Source organism: Molossus molossus, unplaced genomic scaffold, assembly GCF_014108415.1.
Source record: "Molossus molossus isolate mMolMol1 unplaced genomic scaffold, mMolMol1.p scaffold_m16_p_3, whole genome shotgun sequence".
NCBI classification, from domain to species: Eukaryota; Metazoa; Chordata; class Mammalia; order Chiroptera; family Molossidae; genus Molossus; species Molossus molossus.
Window position 1 is genome coordinate 94,042,306 of NW_023425366.1, and position 25,155 is coordinate 94,067,460.

Consider the following 25,155-nt stretch of genomic DNA (forward strand, 5'->3'; position numbering starts at 1 on the left):
GTGGTTGAGTGTCAACCCATGCACCAAGAGGGCGCCGGCCAGGGCCAGTTCGATTCCCAGTCAGGGCACATGCCCAGGTTCTGGGCTCCATCACTAGTAGGGGGCGTGCAGGAAGCAGCCAATCAATGTTTCTCTCTCATCGATGTTTCTATCTCTCCCTCTTCCTAACTCTGTAAAAATCAGTAAAACATTAAAAAAAAAGAAGAAGAAGCATAGTTGGGTTTTGTTCCCTGCTGTTGAGAATATGGGTAGAGGAAGAACTATAGGGATAGTGTTAGGGGCATGATTCTAGACCAGTGGGTCTCAACCTTCCTAATGCCGCGACCCTTTTAATACAGTTCCTCATGTTATATGTGGGCGTATCTGCATGTGGGCAGACCCGCCTGGAGTTGGATAGGGGAGCAGTATCTTGGTTCCCAAGACCATCAGAAATAAGTGTTTTCTGATGGTCTTAGGCGACCCCTGTGAAAGGGTCATTCGACCCCCAAAGGGGTTACGACCCACAGGTTGAGAACCGTTGTTCTAGACTTAGGACATTTTCTATCTCTCAACACCTTCCTCCACCCTTTATGACCTGTTCAAAGCACTGTTACTAGTTTGGAAATTTGTCATGACTTGAATGTGTTGGGATTGAACCAAAGTTAAGAACCAGGGAGAGAGGGACAGAGAGAAAATAGAACAAAAAATGAATTATAGAATTAGACATGAAATGTAAAAATCTAAGAAGGAAACACTGGTTGTAGAAATACATGGGTCAACTAGTTCATGTCTGAATCTGAGACAAATTACAAAGGGAAAAATGAAGAGGATTGAGGGACCGAATGCAGATAAGGTGTGAGTAGAGGGAGGAGTTGGGAGTGAGTGCTGGGATCCTTGGGAATCCTGCTGTCAAGGATTATAAAGATAAAACTGTTCATTAGTGATGAAGAGGAGTTTTACATTTTTTAAATTATTATTGATTTTAGAGAGAGGAAGGGAGAGAGAGAAACATTGATCTGTTGCTTCTTGCATGTGTCCCAACTAGGAATTGAACTCGCAACCTGGGTATGTGTCCTGACCAGGAATTGAACCTGCCACTTTTTGGTGTACAGGACAATTCTCTAACCAACTGAGCCACACCAGCCAGGACTAAATTGCTAATGTTGAAATTGCAGATGTGGGAAAGATGCCAAGTAGACAATGTGAGGTTGTAGCTGGAGAGACAAGGTCTGAATTGACTGACCTAGTCAGTCTGTACTTAGCAAACAGTATTCATTGTGTTGTCCAGATACCACCAAAGTGTAATTAAAGTTTGAAATGATTAAAATGGGATTACTGTCCTAAGATTTAAGTTTTTTGTTGTTTTTTTCCTAAACTTTTTTTGTTTAAATATGTTTTTATTGATTATTTTAGGGAGAGAGAGAGAGAAACATCAGTGTGAGAGAAAAACATTAGTCACTGCCTCCTGCACACCCCCTACTGGGGATGAAGCCCAAAACCCAGTCATGTGCCCTGACCTGGAATCCAACTAGGACCTCTCAGTCCGTGGAATGATGCTCAGTCTGCTGAGTCACACCAGCTGGGCAAGATTTAAGTTTTTTGTTTTTGTTTTTTAATCCTTACCCAAGGACATTTTTCCATTTATTGTTCAGATAGAGTGGGGGGTGGGGGGAGAGAGGAAGAGAGAGACAGAGAGAAACATCGAAGTGAAAGGGACACATTGAGTGGCTGCCTCCCGCACGACCCAACCAGGGCCGGGGACAAACTGCAACCGAGGTACGTGCCCTTAGTGGGAACCGAACCGGGTCTCTCTGGACCGCAGGCCGACACTCTAACCGATGAACCAAACCGGGCAGGGCGAGATTTAAGTTTTTAAAACTTAATAATTAAACTTTCTTTCACTTCATTGCTTTATATTTTCCTCAGATAAGATATTCAGAAACGCTGTACTGTGTCCTTCTAAACATGGTTACGTGTATTTAGTGATGTTTGTTTTTATCAGGTGATTTAAAATAATTCTTAAGCATATTCACATTTTTTCTTTTATCACCAGGAACCTTTTGAGGATGGCTTTGCAAATGGGGAAGAAAGTACTCCAACCAGAGATGCTGTGGTCACGTATACGGCGGAAAGTAAAGGAGTTGTGAAGTTTGGCTGGATCAAGGGTGTATTAGTATGTACACATAGACTTAATTTTATAGTTATAACATGTCTACTTATTATAAAGTCTTCCTAATACTTTCATCAGTTCTCAAGAGAACTTTTTTCTTTTTTTAAACTTTTTTGATCTGAGTATTATAGAAGACCAGATTAATAACTTGTACCTCCTTTCCTTGTGCATACTAATCCAGTCAAGGAAATATATTTTTAGTTTAATCATATTATACTTGATTACCTCTAAACTGTATTTTATTGCCTCTTATAAATTTCACAGATTGTCACCTTTCAGTAATTAAGTCTGAAGCTGTTAAATTTATGGGAGCATCAGAATTAAGAAAGCTAAGCAGACAGTAGAGCTGAAACATGCCTGTTTCCTTTTCTTCTACCTCATTATCTTTTGATGAGAGATGTATAGAAGTTATAGAATAAAGGAAAATCCTTTTCTTAATATATTTTTTTAATTGATATTTTAGAGAGAGAGGAAGGGAGAGAGAGCTAGAAGCATCGATGTGAGAGCAGAACATCATTCAGCTGCCTCCTGCACACCCCTTACTGGGGATCAAGCCTGCAACTCAGGCATGTGCCTGAAATCAACTGGGACCTCTCAGACCATGGGATGACACTCAATCCACTGAGCCACACCGGCTGGGCAGAAAATCCTTTTCTTAAGTATTGAGGTTGCTTTAATAGATAGTTTTAGGTGATTAGGGTTCATATTTACTTCTGTTTCCTCTTTGTTTGAATAGCACTAAGGATCTGACTAGAGTAAATAGGTTAAAATGTCCTCATCAGGACTTTGAAAGCATTGGAGTTGTGCTGTCATTTAAGGGAGAAGTAGAGGGAAAATCCCAGATCTAGTAGTAATTTTATTACCTAGTCAATAGAGTGAATGCGTAGCTCCAGATAGGTTAGTTTGCCTGTTCTTAGATGTTAGTGTTTTAGAAGACTATGTTCTATGTGTGAGCATAATAAACAAAAGTAAACTGGGGAAACCATCTCACAGATAGTTAGGATTTTTGAAAGATATGTGAACAGTTGACATTTTGTGTTGACAAATATTATGTAAGACTTAAACCTCTTGTAGAAATCATGAAATGAGGATGTTATTTAAAAAAAAAAAGGCAAAAATCAAGCTTACATGCATTGATAAAGGGGAACATGAACAACAACTTTTTTAAAGGGTTGAAGTCTACCTTCAGTTGCTTCTTCTTCACATAATTGTGATGGGTATGTGTATATATAGACATGTATACATACAGACACACATACTTATATTAGCTCACATTTAAGCTCTCATTAAGCTCTTTTTAAAAACTGTTAAAGAAATGGGTGGGATATGAGTTATGTTTAAAATGACTTTCTATAGTTTTAAATGTAGTTATCCTACATTTGGCTAGTTTAGCATTTATTGCTGTATTGTACTTGATCACTTTTTTCATGTGTGACTTGTCCTGTTTTCCTTCCCCAGGTACGTTGTATGTTAAACATTTGGGGTGTGATGCTCTTCATTAGACTGTCATGGATTGTAGGTCAAGCTGGAATAGGTAAGTCAAGTTACATACTGCTTGGTTCATTTGAGAACGAATAAACAAAAATAGCTTTGTGTACATGTCTAGGCTCTGAACCTCATAAAATGCAAGCAGTTGGAATAATTCTAAGCTTTGTTCTCTTGGTATGAGATTATTCTCACTTTTTTTCATAATTCTCATTTCATTTTTCCAAAATGGGATAAAAATAAGGTAATTATTATGAAATTCAGTATACTTGGACTAACCAGTTCTAAATATGGCAGATTTAGATGAGAGTGTAAGTATTCTCAGTCTCTCCTGTTTTTCTCCAAAGGTCTGTCGGTCCTTGTAATAATGATGGCCACTGTTGTGACAACTATCACAGGATTGTCTACTTCAGCAATAGCTACTAATGGATTTGTACGAGGAGGTAAATTTATTCTTTTCACATTGTTGTCATCAGATTAGTGTTACTAAAAAATGAGATTTAGCCCTGGTCAGTGTGGTTCTGTTGGTTGAGCATTGTCCCATGGACCAAAGAGTCACAGGTTTGATTCCCGGTTGGGGCACATGCCTAAGTCTCTGTTTTGATCCCCAGTTGGGACACATATGGGAGGCAACCAATTGATGTTTCAAATTCTCACATCGATGTTTTTCTCTCTCTTTCTCTCTCACTTTCCCTTTCTCTCTCAAAAAGAATTCAGTAAAATATTTTTAAAAATTAGATTTAAAATTTATTATTTTACCTTTAAAAAGCAACATATAGGTCTATAAAAACAAAGTTGCTACTAAGCTCTTTCAAACTAGTATATTTGAATATAAAATGTTATATTGATATGTATGCTTTAAGTTATTTAGGGAGTTCAGTGTATTTGGTAGCAAGAATGAAGCTGCCCCTTGTTGCCTCCTAGGCTTTAGCCCTTGGATCATTTGGTCTGTATTTTATAGGTGTAACCTCATTTCTTACCTTCGAGGTAAACTTAGGCCCAGTTCTTTCCCCACTATCTAATAACTTTTGTGATTTATATGTGGGACCCTGGATTCATACCCTCAACTCTAGCCATATTCTGGGCGGTACCAGAGGCCTCTTTCATTGGAGTTCACAAGATCTATCTAATAAGGTTTTACCTTCCCCTGGAAGAGCACCCAGGAGACCAGGAGAGTGGCCATGGGACCCCTATGGACAAGAAGAAAAGAATTCCATTTTTTAAACAAAAACTAATCATTCAGCTAGTCTAGAGAAAGAAGAAATGTGTACCAGCTTCTGTAAAGTCATCATAGTAGATCACCTGAGAAAAGTATCAACCTGTTCCCTCTGCCTCCACTATTTTTCAGATCTGTATTGGACATTATGTATATATAATTTCTGATTTATCTACATCAATTTTTTTTTGGAGAGAGTGAGACCCAGATTGAGCATTTTATTTCCCCATTATTTTCATATTTCTTATAAACCAGAGGATTCAGATCACTGTGGTTCTTGGGGAAGCTGGTAGCTCACATCAATATGATTATGACTATGCTGAACATGCGTTGTTGTTTGCTGAAGTTTCATGTGTACATGAGCCTGGAATGATCGATACTGGGGTGTGAGATGTGGATATGTCCAAAGAGTTATCAGACAACACTGAAAGTTGCTTTTTGGCTTCTTGTGTACTGGGTGTCTCATGCTTTGTTTCTTTCTGCTACTATTAGGAATAGAAGTGGAAGGAGAAAGGGAATGGGATATTACGTATTTTAGGGAATCAGGAAATCATCAAAGAATTTCTCCTTATCTTCAGCTCTTTGAATCTAGGTTGTGAGCCTCAAGGGGAATGAGGCATAAAGCCACTGGCAGCCTGAACCCCAGACTATTCTCCACATAAATCCAAACTTATGGAAAGTATAGATTTTCCTGCATTTTGACTAAAAACCAATTTCATCTTTCAATACTACCAATAGTTTTCATATATATTCACAAATATATCTCAGGAACTGTCTAGTCCTCTGTCCTGGGATACTAAGGAAATGTGAGAATGGAGTGCATGAAGACGTGTCTGACCAAATTACCATATCCTACAGTTTTGTCTGAGTTCCCTCAAAATGATAGAAGCAGCTCACAAAGGGAGAATCTACAGGGAAAAACCCATTGGATATACAATTCTGAATTCTTCTGTTATTATCAGATATTCATACAAATGAGAAAGTAAATATGTTCATTAAAATACTGAACCCAATAGAAGGAAAAAGGGAAAGGCATTAATTTAGAGAAATAACCAAATCTTGGAAGCTTTGCTAGAAGGTATTCATTTTTCACTTGTCATTTGGTGACTTTGGATACCTGGCTGATCTTTACAGAATATAAATGAGCTGCATCATCTATACTGAATGTTTCCTGGAGATTCTTTCAATGAATGTAAACCCTTTCTGTCTCTCTGTTATCTGCTTCATGGACTTGGAGACCCCTAACAGGATATATTGGTTTCCTGAGAAAACATTATTTTTCCACACGAGAGAAAGTAAGTACAGGCCTAAAACTGATGAGATAACATTGGATCCTGTATTCATGATTCTAAATTGAAAGTATCAGGTCAGTCTGACTCATAGATTTTTATCCCAAAAGTGCACGTTTCTTAGCTCTGCTTACAAAAATCACCTGCAGCAAATGATCAACCCAGTTGCAGTGAGCACCCCTAGTGCCCACATTGTATATTTCTATTCAAAGGAACTAGGGAACCTTGGAGAAAAGACTGATTCTAGATCTGGGCAGGAAATGTACTTAGAGGAGAGTCTAGACCTCTCTTCACATGGGAAAATAAAGAAGGTAACAAAGACTACTAATTTCATGTCACAGGACCCACGGGCCAACTCGAAGAAGCTAATATTGACTGAAGTTTTCATAATTTGAACAGCAGTAGTACTGCTAATAATACATAAAATCCCTAAGTTCACAGGCACAACAAAAAAAAAATTTCACTTTTTACCTTTGAAGAATGCTATGAAATCGATAAAGAATCTGATGTTGAATAAAGCTTTCATGAATGAGTTTCCTTACCTGAACTCAGTATAACCAAGAAATTAATAAAAGATCTTTTTTCTTTAATCTACATAAGTAAAGAAGGAAAGAGAATTAGAACATTCCAACTTTGTAAACCCTTCACTCAGAAAGAGGACCTGTGAAGTATATTGTTTCCCAACAAACAGAATCTGATTTGCATCTTGCCTGCAGCTCCAGGAGTCATTTTATAGAATATGTATGCAAGGGAGAGGAACTTATTAAATGGTGCTATAGGATGACAACACCAAATTTCAGACCGGGAATTTCCCTGGAACAAGAAATTTTTATTCAACAAAATTTCCCAAGGAGCAGAAGAGAGAGGGAGTTATGGTTGAAAACAAACTTTAAGATGCTCCTGTGTAGGTTTGACTTTGTTTGCTGTTCTTATCAATAAACTACTTTATGTTTTAGTAGGGTGGGACCAAAATGCCTGGCTTGAATCTCTTCTAGCCCAACCACTGAGGACTTGATTTGGATTGCTTCCTTATTGAAAGGGCTACACAGAGAGGGGAGTAATAGAACCAGAACCATGCAGAGGATCAGGGTGCCAAAGGCTTAGTTAGATAGGAGAAATGGAGGGCTACTATGGGAATAGTGATGTCTGGAGACCCCTTACAGGATTTATTTTGGTTTCCTGAGGCCTACCTTAATTTTCTAGGAACTGAAAGTGAATTAATAGGGAAATGTACCTAAAATTTTGCTTAAAGGTTGCAGTTGCTTTGTTTAGTAATTTAAATTTGAAGATCCCCTTTTAAACGTGTGTAGTTATTAATAGAACTGTTTTGAGGTAGAGCTTGATAATTTTATTTATCTAGATTCTTAACTGAATTATAACATTTATCTATATTTTATTAATTTTGAATAAAATTTTGAAGGTATGTGTTTCCAGCCCTGTGGAAGTATGTGGAAATGTGTACTTTTCCTAGTGTTATTTGATTTACCATTACTAAGTAACCTTAAATTGCTTTAACAGTATCTTTTAGAGATTAAACAGATACCAATCTAGAAAAATATAGGTTGATTTCCCGGATAGTGCAAGGACCTTTTTTTCCCCTTGCATCTGCAGTGGATGTAGTTTTTTAAAATATGAACTACTCGTAATCATGTAATAATGCCCAATTATGAAGTCTAGGATAAAAATAATATGGAAACATTCAGTGTTTAAAAAAAGAGTAAAAATTTAGAAAATATAAGATGCTTAATTTCAGGCTTGATTAGATTTTAGTAATGATTTTTTGGGTACTGCTTAAAGTTACTAGCTGCAGGTTAATGAATCACCCCCTGAGTTCTCTGTCTCCATAGAGTAAGAATAGCAGTGACAAGTGTCTGTGTCACACCTTACCTTTGTCTCTGGCATAGTCCCTGCCCTAACAGACAGTTATGTTCTACAGATTATTACTGGTAGGAGTCCAGAGCTCTTTCCTTTTCTGCAAATCCTGTCAGTCTTCTTGAGAGTTTGGATTTGACAGAATTTGCTTGGGCTGTGGACAACAGGTTCAATGATATGGGTGGTCCAGGCCAGCAACCACCTTCACTTAGCCCGGCATTTCCCAGATTCACAGACCAAAGTTCTCTCATCCTCAATTAACCTGTGATATGGATTCACTTGTGCAATAGAGGGCAACCATATTTTTATAAGATGAAAGTGTAAATTCTGGTTTTTGAATCATATTGTTATGAACTGAGCAATAGAAGGGAAAATGTTTCTCGACTACTTTTTGTTTTGGAGCATTACCTTAGGAGCAGAAGACAGTATACTTTCAAATAAAAACACAGGTATATCAAATTTCAGACAGGTAGTTCTGAGAATATAAATATAAATATAAATATAAATGTGCCTATTCTGTGACTAAGTTGAAGTTTTAAATTACTTGTATTTCAGTCAGTCAACAAATAACTAAACACTTTGTGACAGGCACTGAGTTTATAACAAATGAAAATCAGACAAGGTCCTACATTCTTGGAATTACTCCAGCACAATTTGTTAAAAGATTATCCCTTTTCCAGTTAATTGCTTTAGCACTTTTGTAAAAAATGAATTGACCCTAATTTCCAAAGTCATCTATAGATTCAATGCAATTCCTATCAAAATTCCAGTGTCATTTTTCACAGAAATAGAAAAAAAAAATTACTCTAAAAGTAATCTGGAACTACCAAAGACCCTGAAAAGTTAAAACATCTTGAGAAAGTACAAAGCTGGAGGCATCACACTTCCTGATTTCAGACAACTACATAGTAATCTAATATGTGACAAGGGAGCCAAGAATACTCAATGGGAAAAGGATAGTCTCTTCAGCAAAAGGTGTTAGGAAAACTGGAGATTCACATGTGAAAGAATGAAATTGGAACACTTTCTTACACCACTCATAAAAAATTAACTCAAAAAGCATCAAGGGCTTAAAGACCTGAAACCATAAAACTTCTAGAAAACACAAGGAAAGAGCTCCCTGCCATTGGTGTTGACTTGGATATGACCAAAAGCAGAAGAACAAAAGCAAAAATTGACAGACAGGACTACATCAAACCATAAAGTTTCTGCACAACAAAAGGAACAATAAAATGAATAGACCACCTAAAGAATGGAAGAAAATAATTGCAAATCACATATCTGATAAAGGATTAATATTTGAAATAGATAAGGGGCTCATATAAGTCAAGAGCAAAAAAAAAAAAAAAAAAAATCCAATCTAATTCAAAAGGGGTAAAGACCTGAATAGACATTTTCCCAAAGAAGACAGCAAGTTCATGAAAAGGTGTTCAGCATGGCTAATCATCAGGGAAATGCAAATTGAAACCACGGTGAGTTATCGCCTCATACCTGTTGAAATGGCTATTATCAAAAAGACTAGATAATAAGAGCCAGTGAGCATGTGGGAAAAATGGAACCCTTGTGCACTGTTGGAAATGTAATTTGGTACAGCCACTATGGACAACAATTTGGAAGTACCTCAAAAAATAGAACTATATGATCCAGTATTCCCATATCTGGTTATTTATTCAAAGGAAATGAAATCATTGTTTGGTAGAAATGTTTGCACCTCCATGTTCATTATGTTCATTGCAGCATTATTCACAATAGCCAAGACATGGAAACCTGAGTGTTCACTGATGAAGAAAATATGATATACGTACACACACACACACACACACACACACACACAAACACAAACACAATTATTCAGTCATAAAAAAGGTTTTGCCATTTGAAACAACATGGATGAACCTTGAGGAGGGTGTATGCAAAGTGAAATAACTCAGAGAAAGACAAATACTGTATAATCTCACTTATATGTGGAATCTAAAAAAGCAGAACTCATAGAAATAGAAATGAAAAGTGGTTACCAGGGGCTATGGGGTGAGAAAAACGAGATAGTGGTCAACGTATACAGACTTACATTTATAAGAAGAATAAATTCTGGGAATGTAATATGTAGCATAGAGACTATAGTAAACAATACTGTTATATACTTGAAAGTTGTTAAGAGAGTAGATCTTGAATGTTTTTACCATAACAACAGCAATAAAAAATGGTAATTGTGTGAGGTGAAGGGTGTGTTAACTAACCTTATTTTGGCAAACATTTTGCAATGTTTACATGAATCAAATCATCACATTGTACATCTTAAACTTCTATAATATATATCAATTATATATTAATAAAGCTTGGGAAAAAACTAATTGGCCCTACATGTGTGATTCTATTTCTGGATCTTCTGGTATATTATCTATAGATCATTCCTCAATCCAATATCATGATATCTTGGTACTCCATAGTAATTCTTGAAACTGGGTAGTTTGAGTCTTCCAACTTTGCTATTTTTCAAACTGTTTTGGCTATTTTACCTTTTCATGTACATTTCAGAATTACCTTGTCAGTTTCTGTGAAATATCCTGGTGGGATTTTGTTTGGAATTGTCTTCAATAGAGAGATCAATTTGGAGAGAATAAACATCTTAACTATGTCTTCCATTTCATAAATATGGTACATCTATTTAGTTTTCCTTTGGGTTTAAGTTGTCAGTACACAGGCCTTGCAAATACTTTTTTCGATTTAGACAAGTATTTCCTGTCTTAGAGTACTATTGTAGGTTGATTTTTTTCAAATTTCAATTTCTAATTGTTCATTGGTAATACATGGAAAAATGGTGGATTTTTATATATTTACCTTGTAACATGTCTGTATTAGCATTCTTCAGAGAAACAGAACCAATAGGTGTGTGTGTGTGTGTGTGTGTGTGTGTGTGTGAGAGAGAGAGAGAGAGAGAGGGAGGTTGATTGATATGAAGGAATTAATTCCCATGATTATAGAGGCTGGGAAGTTCAAAACCTGTACAGTGGGCTTGCAGTCTGTAGACCCAGAGAAGAGCTGATGATGTAGTTCAAATCTGAAGGTTGTCTATTATAGCATTCCTTCTTCCTTGGGAGAGGTCTGTCTTTGTCCTTTTCAAGCCTTCAGCTAATTATGGAGAAGGACATTTAAAATACTAACTTTTAAGTACTGTTGTCTTTCTTCCTTTTTTTAGGAGGAGCATATTATTTAATATCTAGAAGTCTAGGGCCAGAATTTGGTGGAGCAATTGGCCTGATCTTCGCTTTTGCCAATGCTGTTGCGGTTGCTATGTATGTGGTTGGATTTGCAGAAACTGTGGTGGAGTTGCTTAAGGTAATTCACCTTTCTTCTAGTCATTTGTTTTCCATAATCTCTATTGAGGGCTTATGTGCCACTCACCATATTAGATGCTAGGAAAGCAATAATGAACTCAAAACTCATCCTTTAAGAAGTTCAATGTGTGTAGTAGACAAAGAGGAAAATCATTATAGAATGTCGGAAGTGGGTAACTGTAGAATGTCGGAAGTGGGTAACTGTAGGAGACCTTGGCAGTGCAGAGGGGGATCACTTACCTTACCGTCCAGAAATGGGAGTGGCAGAGGAGCGTCAAGGCAGGCAGTCTAGACTTCAGGCAGATAGGAGAGGGGGGATGTGGTATGAGGCAAACATAGAAGAAAAGGAAACAGGCCTGGAAGGGATGGAATATGGTGTGTTAAAAAACTCTAAATATTTCTGTACAACTGGAGTCAAAAGTGGCAAGAGATTTAAGACAAGAGAGAGGAAAAAGTATCAAGTGAGGAAGGGTCTTGTTTACTATTAAAGTATCTTGATTGGAGTTGGGGACCAAGACATGACCTAAAGAAATATCTGACCAGAACAAAGAAATGTCTATAGAGAATGGATTGAGGGGTCACAACAGTATATGAAGACCATTTAAAAGGTTGTAGCTATCCTGGGAGAGGAGGTTTGGTTTATATTAAAAACAGTGATGAGTGGGGCTGGAGAGGTGTGGGTGAGTAAGTGAACTGATGATTAACGGGATGAGAGAAATTAGAGAGGGACTTCAAGTTTATACACAGATTTCTGAGTTGGAGATATAGATGGAAGTTAATCCATTTGAGATAGAGAACACAGGACAATTTAGTTATAGGTGTCTAATTTGAGGAACCAGAGGTGTATATAAGTAGAGCTGTCCAGAAAGTAGTTGATAATACTGCTCTGAAAGTGTGGAAGAGGACTTGTTTGAGAAGAGTCATTGGGATGGGTATGGTTAAAGCAGTAGAACAGAAATAGGATTCAATGTTATTAAATGAGTGGAACCTCAACTGACAGTTGTTCGTGTGAGGTTGTTGTAACTCTTCTTCTGCAGTAGTATGTGGTACACTATGAAGTATAAAATCTGAAAACTGACACTCACATTGGCTTTGCCCTCATCCGTGGGCCAAAAGGATGAAGGAAAGGAAGGGGCTATAACTAAGCAAGTAATATAATCAATAGGAATTCATGTTCTTTTATTGTTTAATTTAGTATATGTTTCTAATTTCAGTGATGCTAAACCACAAACCCTTTTTTGTTCATAGAATGGGAACAGTTTATTTTGGACAACTGCATGAAAGTATATTAATCCCTTTTTATGCAAACTAAAAGACCATTTAAAACATGAGTTCACTAATCACAATGAATGCACAATTTCTGCTATGTTACTTAAAATCCTAGCTATGAATACTATTTAGTCATATTATAATTCTTGTTAGAAATTCCCTTTTTAATTTACTGCATCTGATTAAATATAGCATTATTAATTTGGTATTTTTGATGTCATCAGATATTTGAATGACACATCAATAGTAAATATTATTCCTTTTTCATAGGTCTCTCTATTTGTTAAATAGGCATTTATTCAACTTCTACATGTAAGGCACTGTGATACCTCTAAACTATTTCAAAAGAATTAAAAACTATCTAAAATAACTAATATTGCTTATTACAGTTATAATTTTCTTTTTCTAGGAACATTCTATTCTTATGATAGATGAAATTAATGATATTCGAATAATTGGAGCCATTACAGTGGTGATCCTTTTAGGGATCTCAGTAGCTGGAATGGAGTGGGAAGCAAAAGTAAGTAATGACAGCACTGGAATATCAGTAAATATTTAATATATGGACTTTTACAGCTTTTGTTTTAGGAATGCTATAATGTGTAACTTTTTTAGATTTTGAAAGTTTCTAAGTAGTTATTTTCAGAGAAATTTATGTATAATGTTATTTTCTAATTGATAAGACGGGGAATATTTGGAGATAGCCCTATCAGTCTAGGATCCAGTTAAACACAGTACTTTTAAAATTGTTGACTTCCTGCCTCCCCTCCCACACCCTATTTTGTGATTTATATTATATAGAAATGCTCAGGTAGGTATATTAGGTGGCCCAAATTAACCTGTTGGCTTTGTGATTTATTTAAAAGTTCAATTTCAAAAATAAACATGAGGGCAATAAATTTCAAGTTAGTACTATGGTTAGAGAAGCTAATCTTGCTTGTTGCTGTTGAAGTCTCAGAAATCATGACTGCCTAAGCCAGTACCATTGCTTCTGGGAAAAATTGCTGAATTCACATGTTAATATGTCGGCAGAGAACCCAAATACATGTACTTTTGTGGGAATATACCACAGTATAGCTCTTGTTTCCTGAATAATGCATATCTGCAAAGATGCTGCTGAACAACTCATAGTTGCTTCAGGTTTCTTTGTGTTTACTTTATACACTGTATAAAATCACATATTTGTGCTGCATATGAGCTATGAGGTTATTTACCAGATCAGAAATAGGAAAGTCTGAAAGAATAATTTTTCCATGGTATGTAAGTCATTAGTATAAAGTTAAATCACTTAATTGTACATTTAACAAATTGGCTTTACTGAAAACAATTTCATACTACCTGGGATATTACCATATAAGTGGTCCTTATTCCCACAGATGAGTATCTGCTCAGTTTTATTAGGAGGTTAAGAGTGGAGGAGGAGAGGCAGGGGTGAGCAAAATGGGTGAAGGGGGTCAAAAGGTACAGACTTGCAGTGATAAATAAGTCATGGGTTGTAATGTTCAACCATGGTGACAATAGTTAATAACACTGCACTGTATATTTGAAAGTTGTTAAAAAGAGTATATATTAAAAGTTCTCATCACAGGGAAAAAATATGTAACTGTATAGTAATGAATATAACTAGACTTCTTGTAGTGAACATTTCACAACATATACAAATATTAGATCATTATGTTGTACTAATAATACAACTGAAACTAATATATTGTTATATGACAGTTATATCCAATAAAACCAGAAGAGAGATGGTAGTTCTCATAGATTGTTCCTTTCTTCCAGTCCCATTGCTACTTGAACTTCCCTTCTGGATGTTGTCTTTTGTTATACTTTTCCTTCTTTTCATGTAGCTGTCACATATTCAACATTGTGTTTGGACTTGGATTTGTAGCAAATATGTCATTCATGTCAGGTTGTACTGTATGGTGGAGGGGACAGGAAAGAATGGTATATAGAATGAAAAGCCTATGGTGATTTGGAATTTATAGTGCTTTATGATTTGTGGGAAGGCATGCACATCATTAATTCATTTCAAAAATATATGGCATCATCCTGCTTTTGCTATCCATTTTTTTCCCACTGTATTGAACATTCTAGGATAGTACTATAAAGATTGTTCATTCATTTAATAAAAGTTTATGGAGTTCCTACTCTGTACTTGGCATTGTTTGAGGCTCTGAGGAAACAAGACAGATACTTTTCCCCACGGAAGTTATATTCTACATGGAACTGAATCAATGTACAACGTAAGAGCTTTGATTCTGATTTTTAATGTTTAAAATTCCAGGCTCAGATTGTTCTTTTGGTGATTCTTCTACTTGCGATTGCTGATTTCATCATAGGAACATTTATCCCATTGGAGAGCAAGAAACCCAAAGGTTTCTTTGGTTATAAATGTAAGTAAAAAAGGATAGAATATTTTTGAAGGTGCATATTATACCATTCTATTAGTAAACAAATTTAGTACATTTTAGCTATTTTGTAATGTAATTGAGTTTGATGTAGTGACTCGCTAACTGACAATTCAGTTTAGTTTTGTATCTTTTATGTATGGTATAATTGGAGTAAAAAGTTATTTATATTTTTCCTTTTCATTAGCAACAAAAGGTAATAGAACATAAAAAAAAATCAGTGCTACTGAAAAAAGGTAACTTTAGTTCTGACATGGCTTTTTCATTCTTGTAGTTGTATTTCAGCACAACACAGTCTAAGTGTCTGAAACTGAAAGAAACTAGAAATATTAGTTTCTGTGTAACTTCAGTTTCTAAGTTTTTCTACAGTTTGTATTTTTAATTATGTGAGAATTTTTCACAGTTTTTATCTTCTGTAACACTTTTAATTCTGAATCTAATTGTCACTACTGGTGAAATTGACTCATTATTTCCTAAGGGGGTCTATCTGTATCTCTCCCCACTCCCCGCTTTATTGAGCAACTCTGAACCTATCTGCACAAAAATTAAACAGAAGTGGGAAAGAATAATTACAATATCATCAGAGAGGCTTGTCATTTAGGGTAATAGGTCTGTCTGTCTTCAGTTGACAAAAACTCCTAAAGGGAAAGGCTTTGTTCTCCTGACTCTGGTTGCTGACTGGTCACAACACGCAGTCCTTGGATCGTATGTGAACAGAACTGGTGGTCTAACCTGTGTCAGACCCTGGCTTAGTTGGCCGAGCAGCAGTTTTTTGGATATGAATTGTTTCAAGGTACTTAACCAAGGACACCTGCCTATTTATACCTACCAGTCCTGGGTTGATAGTGTGATTTTTGTTCAGACTACTGAAGTTCATGTCACCTTCTAAATTGGGCTTTAAATTTCTTTTTTCCTGGATTGGGGAAGAGGTGTCAACTGGGCATGCCAGAAGTAAAAGTTTGTAACATTAGTTAGGTACATAATTTTCTGTATTTTGTGCTATCATAAATTATATTTGTGACATTTTTTCTGATTATGAATGATCTTCAATTTTTTTACATTGTACATGTTTCTGAACATTTGTTTTTGTCATTTTTATTTCTAAAAGAAGTATTAAAAGTAATAGTGAATGATTACATCTAAAAATATTCCTAATAATTAATATATTTTCTGTTTATGATTTTAATTGATTTTAAAGTATCTGCAGATATCTGCTGGACCACAATTTTTATTTCCTTTTTTTTTCAGATCCTTGGCAACTTATGAAAGTATCACATAGTTAGCTAGAGTAGCAATAATTTATATTGTATTTAGTTAGCATTTCTGGGCCTGTCTCAGTCTGAGGTAAATAAATCTAAATATACTTTGCAATGTGACTTTTCTTTTTTGGTAGTTGATACTGCTTGGTTCTCCTCTCATTATACTAAGGCAGTGTCAGTATTAAATAGGTTATATTGATAAACTTGTCAGTTCAAATGACTACCTAATAGAGGGATTCACTTTTCCTCTTTGTTCTTTCTGATAAGAGAAGTATCTCTCTTTCACCAAAGACCTGTATCTGCTGTAGTCTGTCAAGGTGATGATCACATGCTGCTAGGTCCAGTGTGCAGTATTTTGTCCTCTGCTTCTCAGTAACATTATACCTAGTTGTCCCATTCTCCTTGAAATACTTTTCTTGTTTTGTTTGATGTCCCACTAGTCACTATGTCTGTTACTCCTATTACCCCTTCTCTTCTTCCTATCCTCTAAATGTCAGAATTGCACAGGTCTGGTGTCCTTGGCCTTTATATTCTTTCCTTTGGTGAAGTCTATTCTCATGGCGCTAAATGCTATTAAGAGGCTGACATGGAATATTCTGGATCTCTTTTAAACTCCAGACTGCCTATTTGATGTCTCTCCTCCTAATCCTTTGCAGACTTTTCCATTTGAGCACGGTATGTGGAAGAAGTCAGGATCTCAGTGTTCCCTACCTGCTCCTTTACTTTCTAATCCTTCTCTGATCAGTATATTATTCTCCCCTCATAGATCGAACAACTGGAATAACACCTTCAGTGGTCTTCCTGCTTCAGATGTTGATGCCTTTGCTTCACTGTCCACACAGCATCCACACAAGCCTTAGTCACATCATGTCATTTGCATGTTTCTAAGCCTACCTTGGCTTTTCGTTATATTTAGGATAAAATCTAAACTCCTTTAAAATATTGCATAGTCTCCCCCCGCTGATCTTACCAACCTGATTTTATTCTCCACCTTACTATGATAAGAGCTTTATATTCTTCCTTTCGCCTTTATAAATGTCATTTCTTATTCCTGGTATAATCTTTCCCCTAATCATCATCTGGCTGATTCTTGCTCAGTCAAGTCTCTTTTGATGTATTGTATCCTTAGTTACAGCTCTTTAGCCTTCTGTAACCACACTGAATTAGATTCTCTCATTTTTTAAAAATATATTTTTTTTTTTTAAGAGAGAGAGGGAGGGAGAGAGAGATAAAAATATCAATGAGAGAGAGAGACATCAATCTACTTCCTGCTGCACACTCCCTACTAAGGATTGAGCCCATGACCCAGGGCATGTGCCCTGACTGGGAGTCAAACTGGGAACTCTCAGTCCATGGGGCGACGCTCAATCAACTGAGCCACACTGGCTGGGCAATTATCATTCTTCATCACAACACCCTGTTTCCAGCATCAGTACATTTAGTGTTATTCGTAATCACCTGTTTCTTTACGTACAGTGTAGCTCCCAATTGGGACTCTTTAAGTTCCATAAAAGGAAAAATGTCTAGCTTCTTGCTATTGTATCTCTTGATATACTAGATGGCTTCAGGACAGGACCTGGCACATTTTAGATACTTGGGGATGGGTGGATGGACAAATAAATGACTCTTAATTGGTTTAGTGTCAGGACCTATCAGAATAGATGGAAATGGTAGGACTAGTTGAAGCTCTCGTTGTTGTTGAAATAGAAAGGACCTTTCCCTAATTTGCTTAAGCTAAAATCATCTGGAAGACCCAAAAATAGCCTCAAAAAATCAAACAAGTTACCACTAGGAAATATGGAACACTATACAGATTGTATTTAAGTTGGATGTAAACAAAAAAAGGTTCCAGATTTGTATCATGTTGCTTTTGTTTTCCTACCTCCTTTCTTATTTCTTTGACCTCTGAGATTGAGGGGTTTATCCATGCTTTGATTTACATTTGGACTAGCATTAACAATCAAGTTAGAGGTACTTAAAACTTGATTATTAAGGTATGCAAAATAGTAGGGAATGCCCCAGGTCAAATCATCATTTTGGTTGTAAAGTATTCCCTCATATAAGAAAAGAGGAATATCAATATGTGAATTAGGAAGTATTCAAGAGTTTTTTAGTTACTTGAACTGAAGAAATGTCGGGGATCATACATACCACTTACTGTTGACCTAAATTATTGTGATCTAATCTGCCGTCTATTAATTGCCAAAAATATTTTGCTCTTTACAGCTGAAATATTTAATGAGAACTTTGGACCAGATTTTCGAAATGAAGAGACTTTTTTTTCTGTCTTTGCCATTTTTTTTCCTGCTGCAACTGGTATTCTGGCTGGAGCAAATATCTCAGGTGATCTTGCAGTAAGTACTGTATTGATTTATATTAAAAAGCACTACATTTGATTATATATTAAAAATGATATACATATATTTATTTTTAAAGGTACACTTTAAAAAAAATCTTCTTGTCTTCTAGGATCCTCAGTCAGCCATACCCAAAGGAACACTCTTAGCCATTTTAATTACCACGATGGTTTACGTAGGAATTGCAGTATCTGTAGGTAAATAGCCTTATATTTCTTTATGTTTCAGAAATTTTGTTGTGTACATACTATAAATAGTTATTTCATAACATTTTTAAATTCAGAAATATCTCAATAAAGAGGTATGGTGTTGCATATTTTAATTTAAAAACAGTTTTAAGGCCCTGGCTGGTTTGGCTCAGAGGTTAGAGCATTGGCCTGCGGTCCAGAGAGACCAGGGTTCAGTTCCTGCTAAGGGCATGTGTCTCGGTTGCAGTTTGTCCCTGGCCTTGGTTGGGTCCTGTAGGAGGCAGCCACTCGATGTGTCCCTTTCACATAGATGTTTCTCTCTCTCTCTTCTTCCCACTCTATCTGAACATAAAATGGAAAAATGTTCTCAGGTAAGGATAAAAAAAAATAAAGAAAAGAAAAACAGTTTTAAGTAAACTAGTAGTGATTTTTATAGATATTATCTAAATCACCAAATACTCTATTGCTCCTTCTCCAAAATTTTAATTAATTATAGTAAGTTAGAAAATTATATAAAATCTTATCCGAAAACTCTTAAATTTCACTGAGGTATATTTATAGAAAATACTGTTTTTATGTGAAAAAAATGCATTTAACTCTCTAATCTTTACAAATTCTTGACTAGTTTGGTTTATGGTGGTTATTTAGTATTTTCTCATAATCTTACTAAACAGTGCCCAGCATTTTTTTTTACCATAAAAACTGATTTTGATGAACAGGGCATACTACATTGAATGAAAAATTTACTAAAGTTTTAATAAATTGAATGAAAATAGTGTTTATATTTTTACATTTATGGATTCATAGCATTTTAGAACTTGAAAGGACTTAAGTGGTCAACCAGACTCTAAAATCACTGTTTTATAGATAATGGAATTGAAGCTTAGAGATTTCACTACCAAGGATAACTGGTGCTTGCTTTAAAGAATTATTTTCATTGCAAAGTGGGTTTTGGTTTATTTGTTTTTTAAATAAAGTTTTTAAAGGCTGTTTCTAATCGCAGGTTCTTTAACTAGACATTCTAGTTCAGAAAAAAATTTAATTGTTAATTTACATATAATTTGCATGAAGTGATGAGGGGAATTGTCTCAAATTTATTACACTTTCATGAAACTATATACTTTACCCAGGAAACATATATTCTTGAAATGTAAGCATTGTTTTTAATGTATAAACTCCAATTCAAATTTTAAAGTTAAATGTTTTAAGCATATTGCAAGAGTCAGTCTTATTTTAATAGCAATTTAAAAAATCACAAACTCTAAATTCATAGACTATGAAGTACAAGCTTTCTGTAGTAAGTACTTCAGTAAGAAAATTTCATTGTTGCCATATATTCATTCATTTTGGGGAAGTAATGACAACTGTTTTTACAAACTCTGCTGCTAATTTGCGTAAACGTAATTTTGAAATTTTACTAAACAAGAGTTAGAAATGCTAATCAATATTATTATAGTGGGCTAAATTAAAATTTTAAAAAGGAATTGGATTTTATTTAGCCTTAAAATCCATACATATATCTCATTTTTTAAAAACAAATGAACTATATTTTATTTATAATCTTACCAAAATATTTTTGTTCCCTTAAAAGTTTCTACTTAGCATTCTTATATATTTCATACATAAACTAAAGCTAATTTAATTTTAATTAAATAAATGATATAACTAATTATATTTCAAATTGGAAAATACTGACTTGTTATAGCAGGTAAGTGTTTTCTATTTGTTTCTGACCCTCTAACACTACTGGTGCCTGCACTCATTTTGTTCTGTCCACATTATCCCTTGGAGCAATAGGAGTAGCCCTATCTCCCTGATGTTCAGTGGCTGAACCAGTAAAGACTGCCTCTTCACCAGTGGTTATGTAACTAGTTCAAAGCAATGGAGCCTTTTTCCCCCAAAACATATTTTGGAATATGAAACATAAAATCATAACTGCTTTAGACCTAGATTTAGGGCTTGATTCTCCCCTCACACCCACCCCCCTACCCTCACCCATGATTACAAACACTGCTCTGAAATTTAGAAGAAATTTAAGGGCTGTGTGTAGCCCTGGTCAGTGTGGCTCAGTTGGTTGAGCATTGTCATGTGTACCAAAAGGTCACAGGTTCAATTCCCGGTCACAGCACTTGCCTAGGTTGCAGATTCAGTCCCCCGTCAGGGTATGTATGGAGGCAACCAATCGATGTTTCTCTCTCATGTCAATGTTTCTCTTGTTCCCTCTCCTTTTTCCTCTCTCTAAAACAAAACAAAACAAAAAAAGGACTATGTGCAGTATGTCTGGTCATTAAAATATTCTCCCCTTCAGACTTAATTTTTCCTTTATTGTTCAGTCTTTGCTCTAAAATTTGCCTATTTTACCTCATATATGATGCGATAGTAGTGTTAAAATGCTTTAGAAGTAAAAATATATGAGCTCTAAGGAATGGTAATTACCTATTGCACATCATATGTTATTTCAAATAATGAATCACTTTCTTCAAGAAAACTTTTTAAATGTTTATTATGGGAGTTTTCAATTTTGCACAGAAGTAGAGAACATTTTCTAGTGAGCCTAGTATAACTATAACCCAGGCACAAAAAAGTTTTCAAGAATTATCACTACATGGTTAATCTTATTTCATCTATCCCCATTCACTCTGCCCCATAGGTTACTTTTAAGCAAATCTCAGATACCATATATTTTTTTAATATCAGGGTAGACTTATTTGAGACAAAGGTTTAAATGGAATTATGGTTCATTAATGTTCAAATAGTTTTCCTGTACAGAAGATATTACTGAAGTCTGATGTTTGGCAGGTTTCAAATATAAAATATTTGAAGTATAGGAAAAATACAGGTGTCTGTAGATTCTATTGCATTTTTTTTTTTTTTTTAATCCTCACCCAAGGACATTTTTGCATTTATCTTCAGATAGAGTGGGAGGGAGAGAGGGAGGAAGAGATAGAGAAACATATGTGAGAGAGAGACATCGAGTGGTTGCCACCCACACGACCGCAACCGGGGCCAGGGACAAACTGCAACTGAGGTACATGCCCTTAGTGGGAACTGGACCCAGGACTCTGGTTGGCAGGCCAATGCTCTAACCACTTAGCAAACCGGCCAGTGAAATTCTATTACATTTTGAAAATGAAATGTATTTTGATAAACACTGACTTTATAATTACACTTGTTTTGTTTATACATTTTTTGGGGGACACGCTATACTTCTGCCATTTGGAACTCTTTCAGCATAAGGTTTTTATGTTTGCTTATGGATGTCTTAACCAAAGAGGCCAGGAAATAGTTTTTCTAATATACCATTTATAAACAACTATATTTTCCAAGCTTGGTAAGTGTATATGTGTAAATACTACTCTTTATAAGATTCCGCTTCACTAAAATATTAGGGACAAGGATGCTTTCCAAATTCTGTTCCATGTAAATGTGCTAATATAAGCAAGTGTATATGTCAGTATCATAATTTCTTTATGGGTATAGATAATTTGAAATGAATGTAAGCTTTAGCTATACTATTTGTTCTCATTGTCACTTGTGCTTCAGGTTCTTGTGTTGTTCGGGATGCCACTGGGAACATTAATGACACTATTGTGACAGAGCTAACAAACTGTACTTCTGCAGCCTGCAAATTAAACTTTGACTTTTCTTATTGTGAAAACAATCCTTGTTCCTATGGCCTAATGAACAACTTCCAGGTGAGCATCAAATTTATGTTATGTACACATTTTATATTTATCTAGAGGTCAGACTGCTATTAAATCCAATCATTCAGAGTAGGCAGTAACTTAGAAAGGAGGACTGTTCTTATGTTATACCTAGATTTTTTTTTAAAGACTGTAGGTAACTAATTGGACAAACAGAAAAATATGAAAGGGTAAAATCTGAAGCCATGGCAAGAACTAAAGGACCCCCAAGGGTAACAGTATATATATACTGTTTCATGAAGGAGAGAAGCATCAGAAGATCGCACACATGGTCATGTTTTGTTGAATCTGTTCCTGGATTCTCTGTTCCACCGATCTGTGTGTCTATTCCTCCGAATGTACAGCATACGTTCTTGATTACTGTAGTTATATCATAAGTCTTAAAGTTAAGTTTATTCATTTTTCCCATTTTATCCTCTTTCAAAATTGTTTTAGCTATTTTAGTTACTTTGATTTTCCATGTAAATTTTAGAATAATCTTATGTTTTTATTCTATCTACAAAAAGTCTTGCTGGGATTTTTTTTAAAATGTTTTCTTTTTTTAATATGCTTTGATTTTTTTTTTTCTTTCATTTTTAAGAGAGAGGAAGGGAGAGAGAGACAGAAACATTGAATTAGCTGCCTCCTGCATGCCCCCTAATGGAAATCGAACTGGGGCCTCTCATTCCATGGGACAACACTTTATCCACTGAGCCACACCGGCTGGGCTAGGGATTGTAACAGAAACTGCTTTAAACTTGTATGTCAATTTGGGGAGAGTTGACATGTTTACTAGACTTAAACAAAATATTGCATGGTAAATTTATATAATAGATGATTCTATTAATTATATATAAAAAATAAAAATTGTGCTTCCTAGTGTCTCAATATTATGTAAACACAATAAGCAGAACAGTTGAGGATTTAATGTATTGCAGAACAGTATAAAATTTATGTAGAATATATACATTTCATAACAAATTTTTGGAACTTAAAATTTTAATGGCATTATTTTCTATTGTATAGTTTTAAGCCATTGACTGCGCTTTTAGTGGTTCTGAATATTGAACCCAATTATGTAACAGAAGTTTGTTTTTGCTGGTCACAAGACTAGGCAGAATCGTAGGAATGAAAGAAAGTATTCATGTCCAGCTAATGATTCAGGCCAATTCTGACATTGATATTGTGTATGGAAGCCACAAATGCTGGTCTCTTACTGAAATGCCAATCAGATTTCTGTGTTGCTGCCTTAAAATAGAATAGTGTGTTGTCTTTATCAAGTCTAGTATGGACTCATTCAGGCAAAGAGGAGTTTTGTATAAAGCTTTTTTTCTAATTTAAGTAAATTTTTAAAAACTGCTTTGTAAAGTGATACAAAATGGGAAAAAGTCCTTTTAAAATATAAAATGCATATCATTTAGAGAATGAAGAATGGAGGATAGCACATAACAGAGGAGTGCATAAGTTGAGGTCTCCGTCATGAAATATATACAAAGCTACATTTTATAATGCTGTCTTACATATAATTGACTTTTCTTATTTTTCATACTTCAGGAGGAAAAGTGATTTGGCCCAGCTTATTTGTCTTAAATTTTTAAGTTTCTCTCTATATTATATATATATATATATATTTATGTTTCTTATTCTAGTTCTACATTTTAATGTCCTTTGAAACCTTGACTCATCTTTGTTTAATAAACAAAATGTGAGCTTCTTTGTTCTCAGTCAGAGCACGTCATACTCAGACTTATATCCCACTGCCCTCCATTTGGATTGGAGTCTGGTCATGGTGTGTTTGTGTACGTCTACATGCATACATGCTGACCCTGCTCTGTCCTTGATTTTGCTGCTTCACTCTGCTTGGTATGCAACCTCCTTTTTTTAAATCTATGTTCAAGTCTGTGCCCCGAAGACGTTCTAGAACCCTAAATCAACACACACACACCTAACACACAGAATTTCACCATTCATTTCATTTGCCACGTTTTTACCTTTTTTTAGACTTTTGTCATTTTTCTTCTTTTTAGAGACAAAACCATCCTTCTTTGTTTCCACTATGTATTGTGGACAACACTGATGTTATCAATATTGATGCTCTTATTATTCTTGCTACTCATATTTTACCATAAAATGGTAGGAAATATAGAGGTTATTGGGTAAATATATAACTGGAAAACAGGAAACTGGCAAGTAGTGTTTTCAGATGCTAAACAGGGAGCATTATTTACCTCAATTTGAGGTGATAGAAGAGGAGAAAATGTAATTTTTTTCCTCAAAACATGAAAGATGAAAGGCTATGGTTGTAAGTAATGTTGCTGGTGTCAATTTTGCATCAAATGTAAAGTATAATTCTTTTGTGAACCCTGATTTGCACAAACCATTTTGAAAGCAAGAGGAGAGGAACAGTTTGGGAAATTTGCTGATTGACTACTTGGTGCTGCAAAGGAATTATTTAGTTTTTAAGCTGTGATAGTGACTTTGCAGTAAGTTTTTATAAATTCTTACCTATTAGAGGTAAATGCTGAAACATTTATACATGAAATGATATCTGTGGTTTGACTCACAATAATGTGGGGATTGGCGCTGAGTTGGTCATTGTTGAAACGGGGTGATGGATGCTTGGTGGTTTAATATGCTCTTCT

At 35.3% G+C, this 25,155-nt stretch overlaps 1 protein-coding gene across 1 annotated transcript in view; it reads left to right on the forward strand.

The window, feature by feature from the left end:
• The window catches only part of SLC12A2 (solute carrier family 12 member 2), a 93,328-nt gene that overhangs the window by 32,152 nt on the left and 36,021 nt on the right, over nt 1-25,155 (forward strand). The window contains exons 2-10 of the mRNA XM_036279580.1: nt 2,033-2,152; nt 3,608-3,683; nt 3,982-4,077; nt 11,208-11,347; nt 13,025-13,135; nt 14,903-15,011; nt 18,512-18,639; nt 18,755-18,839; nt 22,374-22,525. Coding sequence (XP_036135473.1) covers nt 2,033-2,152; nt 3,608-3,683; nt 3,982-4,077; nt 11,208-11,347; nt 13,025-13,135; nt 14,903-15,011; nt 18,512-18,639; nt 18,755-18,839; nt 22,374-22,525 — 1,017 coding nt within the window. The remainder of the gene's footprint in view (nt 1-2,032; nt 2,153-3,607; nt 3,684-3,981; nt 4,078-11,207; nt 11,348-13,024; nt 13,136-14,902; nt 15,012-18,511; nt 18,640-18,754; nt 18,840-22,373; nt 22,526-25,155) is intronic.